This window comes from Lontra canadensis, unplaced genomic scaffold (genome assembly GCF_010015895.1).
Source record: "Lontra canadensis isolate GAN:19392208 unplaced genomic scaffold, GSC_riverotter_1.0 scaffold16, whole genome shotgun sequence".
NCBI classification, from domain to species: domain Eukaryota; kingdom Metazoa; phylum Chordata; class Mammalia; order Carnivora; family Mustelidae; genus Lontra; species Lontra canadensis.
Window position 1 is genome coordinate 2429367 of NW_022631010.1, and position 11573 is coordinate 2440939.

The 11573-nt window shown below is 48.2% G+C and overlaps 1 protein-coding gene across 1 annotated transcript; it reads right to left on the reverse strand.

The window, feature by feature from the left end:
- Positions 1-1184: 1184 nt before the first annotated feature.
- Positions 1185-11088, reverse strand: BPIFA3 (BPI fold containing family A member 3). Its single transcript, XM_032859357.1, has 7 exons — positions 10734-11088; positions 6356-6506; positions 4432-4539; positions 3659-3808; positions 2342-2426; positions 1865-1928; positions 1185-1356 (listed from the first exon to the last, which is right to left on the reverse strand). The coding sequence occupies exons 1-7, from the start codon at positions 10852-10854 to the stop codon at positions 1322-1324; spliced, it is 714 nt and encodes a 237-aa protein (XP_032715248.1). The 5' UTR covers positions 10855-11088; the 3' UTR covers positions 1185-1321.
- Between the last annotated feature and the right edge of the window lie 485 nt (positions 11089-11573).

Below are 11573 nucleotides of genomic sequence, written 5' to 3' on the forward strand. Positions count from 1 at the left end.
ATTTGATAGAGATCACAAGCAGTCAGAGAGGCAGGCAGGGGGCTCAATGAGTAGAGAGCCTGATGTGGGGCTCAATCCCAGGACCCTGAGACCATGACCCGAGCCAAAGGCAGAGGCTTAACCCACTGAGCCACCCAGGCGCCTTGCTCAGTGAATTTTCAAAAACTAAACACCATCCCCACACCCAGCATCGAGATCAAGAAACAGAAGCCAGCCTCCAGCCCCTCCCGGTCACTAACACCCTCCTCAAGGCTGCCCATGGCCCTCCTCTCTGACAGCATGGGTTCCTTTTGCTGTTTTTGAGCTTCATATAAATGGGAGATGCAATGTGTGCTCTCCCGTGCCGGGCTTTGTTTCGAGCGTCGTGAAAATGAGTCTTGACGGGCATTCAGGGTGTTGGCTCAGGGACTGTGAGGACCACTGCTGCCATGAGCAGTTTTACCCATGTCTTGTGGTGGCCTCAGGCCCGTGTTTCTGTGCGGTGCCTGCGGGGAGTGGCTGCAGGGCCGCAGGCCAGGCCTATGGGTCGCTTTTGTAGCCACTGCCACCGGGATTCGGAAAGCCATGGTGCACCTCACCTCCCACCAGTGGGGTCCAGGCTCTTGTTGTTCCACATCCTGGAAGATCTCTATCCCCACTATGTGGGTGAGGGAGACCTGAAGGGAAGTTGCCTTGTCCCCAACACAGCCAGTGAGTCCTCAAACCAGAATCACCCACCTTAACAGGTACTTGCTGCACTCCCATTCTGGGCCAACCCTGTCCTGGGGGCTGGGGATCAGCGGTCATTCTGAGGCACAGGGTTCATACCCACACGGGACTTCTCATTGGGCTGAACTGAATCTGAACTCAGATCTGTCCAGTGCCAACATTTATGCTTTCCACTCTGTCATCCTTTCCCTACACTCCATTGAAGCCTGGCAAAGAAGTTGGCACATAGTAGGTACTCAACAAATATGGGCTAAAAGGGAATGGGAACTCTCAACAGGGCCCTCCCTGCATAGATGAGCAAACCTGGAGATGGGCTTCTCGCTGCCAGTTGCAGGAAAACGCAGTATTTTCTCTGGCATTTCTAGACTGATGAGCAAACCCAGGCATAGTTAAGTCTTAGCATGGATCCTTCATCAAGTCTGACTTCTGGAACACTAAACTCAGGGCCCAGGAAGGGGCATCTCTGTACCCTTCAGAGTTAGAGTTTATTATGGGACAGGACAGGCCGCCGCAGGGCCTGCGGTAAAGGTGTTTGGGAGCAGTGGAAGCCCCACTCTGAGGAAGACTTAAAGTCCCAAGGTGTGGAACCTCCTTCCAGGTCAGTGGGCTGGACTCATAGTTGGTTGAATTTGTGAGCAGCAGCCTGTTCTATAAGGAGAAGAGGCAGCATCAGTCACTAGGGTGACTGCCCGTCCAGCCCCTGCAGGGAACTCTCCTCCATCCATGCCAACCTAGGGCCAGTGCCTGAGCTACTTGGGTTTACATTCTTTCCAGATGGTAAGTAGTTATGCGTTTATTCCGTTCACTAGACTGTGAGCTCCGTGAAGGTGGGAACAGTGTCTCTCTGCAAATGGAGGGTGGTCTCAGGTTCGGGGTCGGGTGCAGTGATCCCTAAAGGACTGAATGGAGATCTTGGGAGGAGCTACAGTTTCCTGTAATCTGGAGATTTGGATGACTGGCGGGGCATAGCTGGTAGGCATGCCCTCTGCTGTCCTAGCTCTCTCGGGGGACAGGAACGGTCATCATCATATGGTCCCCTCTAAGTGTGCTCAGAGCACAGGCAGACACCCCTCCACAGGCCTCACTGGGAGCTGCACTGGGACACCTCCTCCCTTTACCAATCCCGAGTCCTCCCTGGACGGACACGGACACTCACCCATGAGGCTCTTCAACAATTTCACGTCCAGCTGTCTGAGGATTTCACTGATCAGAGGACACACCTGGGCCACCAACACAGAAGGGTCAGGCCAGGGACTAGGAAAAGAAAGCCTGCGGCTGGAAGCTCAGGCCTCATTGGATTTCCACAGGGAATCATAGCAAGAGCAGCTCCCTTGTATTGAGCACTGGCGGGATGCCATGCACAGCACTTCCGCTGCCCAAATCCTTGTGACGACTCTATGACATAGGAACTGCGGGGATTCCCATGCTACAGATGGGCAAACTGAGGTGCGGGGAGGCTGAGTCCCTTGCCAAGGACACCCAAGCCAGTAGATAACAAAACTGAAATTTTTAATGGAAAATTTTCAGGTCCTAAAGCCCAAGATTGGAAACTTCTGTTCTGAATTGCCAGTGTGTATGTCCTGACCCTCAGACACGAAGATAACCCAGGGGACAATATTTTTCTCAAACTTACCTGACTTTCCACCAGGTGCGGGATAACTTTTGCCAGGTTCTCCCTGAGGTTGCGGAGAAAATGTTTCATCTTTGGCGAGATATCTCTAGAAAGAAGGTAGATGCACAGAACAGATAAATCCGTGCAGTACCAATGCCAGGCGCTAGGCACTGAGTACACCTTACACAGTCATCCTCAGCAGCCCTATACTAGAGGCTTTGCTGTCAGTAGTTGAAGGGGCAACTCAGAGAGGTGATATGATTTGCCTAAGGTCACACAGCCAGTAAGAGCTGATTAAATTAGAACCAGGTCAGTAGAGCTCCAGAGTTCAGACCTTCCCCTGCACTGTCCTAGCCTTGAGTGCCTGGCATGATTTAGGCATTTAGTGAATGTCTGATGAGTAAATGAATGGACACCCACTGAAGACCTAGTTGCTTTCAGCATTCTGGAATTGCAGGGAGAAATCACACCCAAATCCTGCCCTCAGGAGTCTCACAGTCTGCTGACTTGATAGACTTAGTCAGCCAGTATATAAATCTATTATACTCTATTAATTAATATGCCCTACAAATAGCTCTATTTTTTTTTTTCTATCTTGTTCACAACTGTATCTCTAGCATCAGGCATGCCGTGTCTGGCTCATAGTAGGTTCTCAATCAGTATTTGTTGAATGAATGAGTGATGAAGAGGAGTTCTAGAGAAGAAGGGAAGGGCATTCCAACCAAAACGATCAGCATGTGCAAAGACACGGTGGTATGAATGGTGTGTCGATGGGGGGGGTAGGCCCTTCAGCAACACAAGAGGGCAAAGGGCTATAGGATGGGGCAGGTGAGAGGACAAGTGGGGTCCTGACTGACATCCAGGAGTTTGCTCTTCATTCGGAGGGCTTTGGAGAACCACTGGAGAGTTTGGAGGAGGAGCTAGGAGACATGACCCCGTTTCTGTGCTAGAAAGTTAATTCTGCCACAGCAGAAGATTGGAGTGAAGGAGGTGAATTCTGAGTCTGGGAAACCCAGCTTGGCTCCTGCAGTGGAGGAGTGCTCTAGGAGCTGGGGTAGTAGCTCTGGGGATGGAGAGAGAGGAGACAAGCGGGGGCTGCCAGTAGGTCATTGATGGCAGCCAGTGAAGGTGGGCAGTTGGGTGTGAGGAGGACAAAGAGTTTGGCTCCTGGGAGGTTGGCTGGGCCATCACTGGGATGCTGACTCAGGAAGAGAAGTAGGTCCTGGGGAAAGGGGGAGATCTGTGTTGGGCTCATCCAGGAGGTGGTAGAGCCGCATGGCCACAGCTAAGGCTAGGCAGGAAGGGGCCCAGCCCAGTGGAGGGCAGCTGGGATCTTACTCTGTTAGGACTGTCATGTGGATGCTACTCGGCTCTACAGAGCAATTGCCTATCACCAGATGCCTCCGGCCAAACTCGTCTTTCTCCAGCCAGAACTCCACAACCAGGTTCATGCTTGCATGTGTCTTTATAATCTTGTTATTGAAGGACCTGGGGACGAGAGAGAGGAGGGGGAGGGAAAGGGCAGGAAACAGAGAGGAGGTGGTGGAAACATCCAACACAAAGGGAAGAGTGACTCTTTCAATAAACCAGCCCAGCCTGTTGACTCCTGCAACCAGCGACCAAGGAGAAAATGCTGTTAGGCAGAGCGACTTCTGAAAATCCTTTAGACAGACCAGCTAAGGGGCCTTTTGATATTCAGAAGTAGAGAGTTCATCTTATTTAAAAAGTCTGTACCGTTTAGCTGTCATCTCCCGTTTTCTTCGAAGCAGCTGACGGTAAAGGATAGTCTGAGCAGATGGAGGGAAGGTAATGATATAATTTAAGTGTTTCTTTCTTTTTAAAAAAATCAATGTAATGAACTCACATAGGTTTAAATGAGCAAATGACTAGGGATTGCCACCCACATTTCAGCTGAAGAAACTGGGGCTCGGAGATGTGAAGTGACCTGCCCAGGGTCACATAGTGAGTGAGTTCAGAAACCAGAATTTGAACCAGGTTGGAGTCATAAAGATCTAGGTTCCCCAGGTTGCCAAATTCCACCATCCCCCCAACTCCCAGATTCCCACTGAGGAGGAACAGCACCCCACCGACCCTGCTGCTGTATGACTCACAGTCTCAAGTCAATGTCAAATTCAAGTAAGATGTTTGCTGAGAACCACTCCTTATGGAAAGACATCCGGATCCCACTGTAGTCTAGCTGAATGTTGGTGATGTTGGCGCTGCAGAAGGAAAGAGCAGAGGCCCTTCGAGTGGGAGGGAGCTCAGACATCAGGTTCTCAGGCTGACAAGAAAGGCTGGCATGCTGTTTATGAAAAGGGCCTCGTGGTGGGGTTTGGAGTCAGATCCTTTTAAAGATGCTGGGAGGGCAAGAACCACCTGCAGGAGCCTAGGGCTGCAAGTTGTCCCAGAGGGCCCTTCACAGCTCCACACCACGAACTTGTGCAACCCACAGCCAGCTGCAGACCCACACAGGGGCTGTTCTCAGACCCAGCCACTGCCTCCCAAGCCCTGGGAGCCTTCTTGGCTTTCTCCATCCCTCACCTTCACATTAAACCCAACAGTGAATCATGCTGGCTCTGCTTACAAAATATACCCAGAGTTTGGCAACTTCCCACTCCTCCTGTCCCTTTCACCTGGACCAGGCTACCATCACTTCTCGCCTGGAGATGTTCTAGTTTCTCACTGGGCTTCTTACCATGAACTTGGTCTCTCTACAAACTATTCTCCATGTGGCAGCCAACAGGCAGCCTTATTACTTAACACTCTCCCTGGGTTTCTCACTGCTCTTGGAATAAAATCCGAACTCCACACTGTGAACCCTAAGACCTGCAGGGTCTGGCCCCACCTGCCTCCACTGCCGCACCTTCCACCACCCTCTGCCTTGCTCACCCAGCCACACAGGACTTCTCATTCTCAGACACACCAGTCTCTTTCCTGCCTCGGCCTTTGCACTTACTGCCCTTCTATGTCCTTCATGTGGTTTGCTTCCTTCTCTTCATTCTTCTTAGGGATTATCTCTTTAGAAAGGTCTTCCTGATCAGCCCCATTCTTACCTTGCTAAAGCTGTCTTCATAACATATCCCTGTACCTGAAATTAGTTATTTACTTTTGTGACTTAACTAACTAGGATATAAGATCCAAAAAGGCAGTGACCATATGTCCTGTTCATAGGTGTATTCCAAGGACCCAGCCCAGGTCCTGGTATACAGCAGGTGTACAATGAATGCTTGTAACAACTACTATTAACAGAATGGAAGGACGGAAGTGTTGTGGCTGCAGACATCCAGGGAAACCCTGCCAGCAAGTACGAGGGCTCATTAGAATGGCAAGACTGAGGGGCGGAATGAGAGAGAAGGGAGCTTAAGGGCGCAGTAGGCAGGAACCGGGTTGCTGCAGTGGAGCGGCTGGGGGCCTGGGAGGCTGAGGAGGCCCTGCCCTCCAGAGGAAGGAGTGGAAGTATGGTTGAGCATCCCGGTCCTGCTCTGCTGGGCTAATTGGAGTGCCCAATGCCTACACATCTACTGTGTGCGACAGAGAAAGCTCCTAAGCCCGCGAGCCAGGGACAGTTATTTCACCCTTTTTACTGATGAGGGCTTAAGGCTGAAGCTCAGAGACCTCAAACACCTTATCTAGAGTCACACAGCTATCAAGCAATAGAGTGGGATTCAAATGTCAGACACTAGTCCTGGGTTCCTTTGGCACCCCAGACGTTGATCCAGGCTGTGCTCTGGGCACCCATGTTATAGATAAGGCTTGAGTGCTCAGGCCATTTCCCCAAGGTTGGTGGCGGACCCAGGATTTAAGTGCAGAAACTTTTGTTCCTGGCTTTGCTTTGATCACCCTGTTACGCTTCCTCCCCAAATGACCTCTCATGTTGGGCCCCCCACTCAGTCTTGCATTGTGCCTTTCATCCCCTTCTTCCAGTCTTCCTGCTTTCCCTTTTCACAGCCGTGTGTCCCCACGTGCTGAGCTCTGCCCTCTGACCCAGAGCTTTATAGAGAGTCCTAGGACCAGGGATAGGGTTCAGGGGCTCACCTGCTTTCTTGCTGTTGTTGGAGGTTCATGCCATTTATTAGCCGGCCCACCATCCCTGGGGCCATCTGTCCCAAGGCATTCAGACTGTCCATGAGGCGGAGGTTCTGGATTCGACCCTCTGCATTGTGCTTCATGAGGCCCTGGGCAATAACTGGAAATGGACAATGGACCAGTGACATTGCACAGTGTCGTGGACAAGGTAGGGGGTTTGGAGTCAAGAAGCCGAGGTTGTGTATGGGCTGCTGCATCTGCTTTTTGCTGAGTGATGGGTGCTTGTCACTCCTCAACTCCACCCTCTACACGGAAACCCACATGTCTCATCTGGAAAGTGGTGCTTTGCAGGGCTGAGGCGACAGCCCTGCTGAGGTTCTGGCCAGCAAGAGCGGCTCAAAGGAAATGTAATGTTGGGAAGCCTGCCCAGTGCGATCTCTGAATCCGGGCCACAGAACCTAGTGTACAGCATGTATATCACAGTAAATGTTGCTTGGAGAGAACAACTAGGAAGAGAATGAATGTAATTTCTCCCACTCTGTGCCCGGAATCAGCAGCAGGACTAAGCAGAGGTCCCAGCAGAGAATGAACTCCAAAAAGGAAGGGATTTTCAAGTGCCAGGCACACTGAAATCCTGCCTGTCTTGATACTAGGTTGGGGTCCAGCTCTGGCGAACCTCCAAGCATACCACAGGACACATGTATTTCACTGACTTCACCCTCCCTCGGATCAGAACCCACACTGCAGAGCAGCAGAAACCATGGTTCCCCCTCATTATCCCGTTTCTGTTGCCTGCAAAGAAGAAAGTGTGTTTGGAGTCTTAGATCTAGGTTGAAACGCTGCCACTTGATTTCCTCATCTGTATAATGGGGGCAGTAATAATGCACATCTCACAAGATTCTTGTAAGTTAAGTTGTCCAAACAGAATTGGATAAATATCATTTATCCAAAAAAAGAATATTATTGAACATCTATTGGGTATCTGGCCTTGTGGTGCATACCAAAGACACAGAACAGTTTCCTGTCTAGTAAGAGAGATATACATTGACTAAATAGTTTCAAAGATAGAGTGATACTATAGGTATGCCTAGAACTCTTGGTAGTTCTTGGCTAATGATAATAACAACACTTGGAAAATTGTGAGCAGTGGACTAGTAGTTGCCAGTCCGATATCCATCCATCTGTCTATCCGTCTGTCTAATATCCATCCATCTATCCATCCATCCACCTCCCATCCATCTTCCATCTGTTCAAATATCCACCCATCTATTCATCTATCTATCCATACTCCCATTCATCCATCCTGTCATTCCCATCTGAATCCTGTTTTGGTTCAGGCACTCTGTCCTGTTCCTTGTCCAGATGAGGCCTTTGATTATCTGAGCCGTCATTGCCTGGTGACTCTTTCAGGTTTAAAGTGGGCATATAACCCAAGTTGGCCTTATCAGACTAAACAGATGATCTTATGTTTTACATTTGAGGGGAAGTTTCTTTCTCTGTCTCCTACTGAAAGGGAGGAAGGCAGTCTGTCGCTCTGATGGTCACTGGCCACCATTTTCCTACCACGCTGGGAACTAGCAGCCTGAGGATGACGCTATGATGATAGCAGAGATTAAAAAAAAAAAATAGGTAAAACCCAGCTCTGGGTGGCACCTTTGAGCTCCTGATTGAATCAGACCTGGAGTTTGTCCTACCTGTGAATTTTGGTTATGTGAAATAACGTTTTTGGTTTTTTTTCAGCCATATTGAATTGGGTTTTCTGTTCTGTGCAGCTAAGTATCCTAACTGATAGGAGACATGGTTATAGTGATAAATATATTCACAGTTGAAAAAGCATTTGGCCCATGCTTTTCTTCATTTAAATCTCCAGGGTGGCCCCATGAAATAGCATTCTAACTACACCTATTGTAACCATGAGGCTGCCTGGACACCCAAATACACATGAATGTATTTCATAACCTAAATGGAATGGATACCTTTGTTGCAAACCATAAAATGCCAAGTTGTGATGAGGGAAATGGGAAACATTGATTTCAAGATTTAAGAAGTAGAAATAGTTAATTGAAGATTCCATTCCCCCAAAGTGTTTGATGTGGATGGTTTTGGGGAAGAGTTTTACCAAACTTTATATAAAGAGGTAATTGTGAAAAATATAAAAAAAAAAAAAAAAGAAAAAGGTGTCAGATTCATTTTATGAGGCCAGTGTAACTAGCCCAGCTTCCAGAACAGTATTAGGGAAGAAAGGTCCACATTGATTTCATGTATGAAAAACTGGCTAAATTCCTATAAGATTCTTAGCTAACAAATTGAGTAGCCAATAGTACATTATAAAAATACAAATAATACATTATATGTTAATAAAAAATCTCTAAAAATATATTACATTGTAAAATATATTTTAGTATGTTACATTATAAGTACATTCTAGTACATTATAAAAATAGTACACTATAAATATATCATTCTAGTAAATTATAAAGTATCAAATTTATTCCAGAAATGCTGGGATGGGTTCAACAGACAAAAATCTATTCATACAATTTATCACATTAACGATTTAGAAGAAAAAAATGGAGTAATTTTTAGAGATAGAAAGACATTTGTTAAAAGCCAGTACTGATTTATGATTAAGAAAAATTCATAAAAAAAGAAAAATTCAGAAAACCAGAAATATGGGGATTTCTTTAACATGATAAAAAAAGATTTCAAAAACCTCCGGAAAATGTCGTACTTAGTGGAGCATTCTATATCTACAACTTTGTGACAGTTTGGGAGAAATGTTAGCACTGGTTAGACCTGAAGTAGGACCAGCGTCAAGAATAAATTAATGCTGGGGCACCTGGGTGGCTCAGTGGGTTAAAGCCTCTGCCTTCGGTTCAGGTCATGGTCTCAGGGTCCTGGGATCAAGCCCCGCATCGGATCCTCTCAGCAGGGAGCCTGCTTCCTCCTCTCTCCCTGCCTGCCTCTCTGCCTACTTGTGCTCCCTGTCTATCAAATAAATAAATAAAATCTTTAAAAAAAAAGAATAAATTAATGCTCAAATCAGAGAGGGTTAAAAAAAAAAATCCCTCGGGAAGCAAAGAGAAACATGGACAAGAGATGAGGATAGGGAATTCGAAGAAGTCAAATGGCTAATGAAACTGGGATGAGGGGCTCGAACTTCCCACGGATCAGATGAAGTCAAGCTCAGACAATTCCAGAGCGCTCATGTGCACTTCAGGCTGGCAGATGGGAGAAAGACAGTGTTACATATGGAATTGTGTAGCTCCTCCTGCCCCCAAATGAACATATTGAGGTTTTAGCGTCCAGTGGGACTGTATTTGGAGACTGTACCTCCTTGAAGGAGGTAAAGAAGCTTAAGCTGTGGTCATAGGGTTGGGGCGCTAATCCGATAAGACTGGTGTCCTAAGAAAAGACAGAGACAGCGCATGCGTGCACATGCGGAAGGAAGGCCCATGTGAGGACACGGGGAGAGGGCAGAGACCCGCAAGCCAGAAGGAAGAGAGAAGAAGAGGGGTTTCATCAGAAGCCAACCCTGTGGGCGCCTTCATTTTGAACTGCCAGCCTCCAGAATTGTGAGAAAAGAAATGTCTGTTGTTTGAGCCCCCCAGCCTGTGGTATCTTGCTATGGCCAGTGGAGTAGACTGAGGCAGATGAATCCTCTCCAGTTTTGGGAAACAGGGCTGGGGAAACGGGTATGCTTGTTAGTCACTGGAGCCCGTATAGAGCAGCACAGCCCTTCTAGAAAGCAGTTTGACAGTCATTCATTAAATTGAGTTTGTATCCACCCTAGGGCCCAGCCACCCATTCCACTTCTGGGTCTCTCCCAGAGACATTCTTCTACGGCTCCTAACAGGGACATATGCAAGGATGTTGATCTCAGGGTAGCTTATATTAGTGGGCAGTTAGAGACGACTCAGCAGTCCATCCCTAGGGAAGTGGCCAAGCACTGATGAGTCCAGTCTCATGGACTTCTCATTACCAGCATGAAGCAACAGATGTCAACAGCACAGTGTCCAGTGAAAACAGTAAAAATCAAGATCTATATGGTGATGCCATCTATGCAAATCAAAACACTGTTATGTTGTATCAGGATGTGATTGTACATAAACACATGTGTTAAACACACCACAGAGCTGAGGAAGAGGGGTGGGAGTGAGAATAAGCAGTAAAGGGGAAAACGATAGAATGAATCCAGGAGGGCCTTGCCACGATTCACAGTAATGACATTCCATGAACTGGCATATGATCAATTCAACCTCAGTTTTCTACACTTGAGGTCTAAGAGAAAAAGGGAGAGAGGGAGTGACTGACCCAAGGTCACCCAGCAGGATGATGCCTTCCCCACCCACCCTGGGACAGTGGGCAGAGCACCGGGTGAGCTTACTTCTCGCCAGAGCTGGTCTGTCCATGTGGGCCTCAACCAGGCCACGCCAAGGCTGCTTGTGCAGTGCTGAGGGCACCGACAGCAAGCTGAGGAGGACCAGGAGCCTCCAGATTGGACACATCTTGGGTTCTGGGACCTGCAGGTGTCAAGAAGGGTCATATGGTACCCAGGTGGGTGGTTGTGGGGTTGGCTGCCTGAATGAGTGGACTCATGGTTTTCTGTGGGAGAATGACACCAGAGTTAGCCCTGAGCATGCTGTGGGGAGGTGTCGTGATGGGCGCTGGCAGCTGCCTCTGGGCTTTGCTCACATGGTGAGGGCGGCAGGTAGAACCCTGTGGGGAGGGCCAGGGATCCAGAGGGAGGCTGTGTTGCTTGGATACGCCCACTAGAGCCCACTGTTGGGTCATCCAGCAAGAGTCCCCTCCCAGATCCTGCTCAGGCTGGGTATTGGGGATCCTACAGTAAATGAACGAGGATAGCTAATTTCAGTCTTTCCAGGTGGATTAGGACTTTCTCAAGGTCAAGATCATTCGCAATGCCTACCATGATGCTTGCTTGCCAGGAATTAGTGTTAATGAATGTTTGTTGGGTGACTCAATGACTGAACACATGAATGAGTGAGAACAGTTGATCTCTAAACCACCTAACAAACTTTAAGTTTCTGTAGGGGAGGGTGTGAGGCGAATTAATCCTCCTGTGTCCAGTACTGCCCATGTTTACCACACGGTAGTTAGCAGTAAGTGTTTGTTAAATGATACGAATGAATGAATGAACAGTTGGATGGATGGTTTATGGATAAGGTTTACTGGAGGCGGACAGAGAGCCTTGAACCAAAGCATT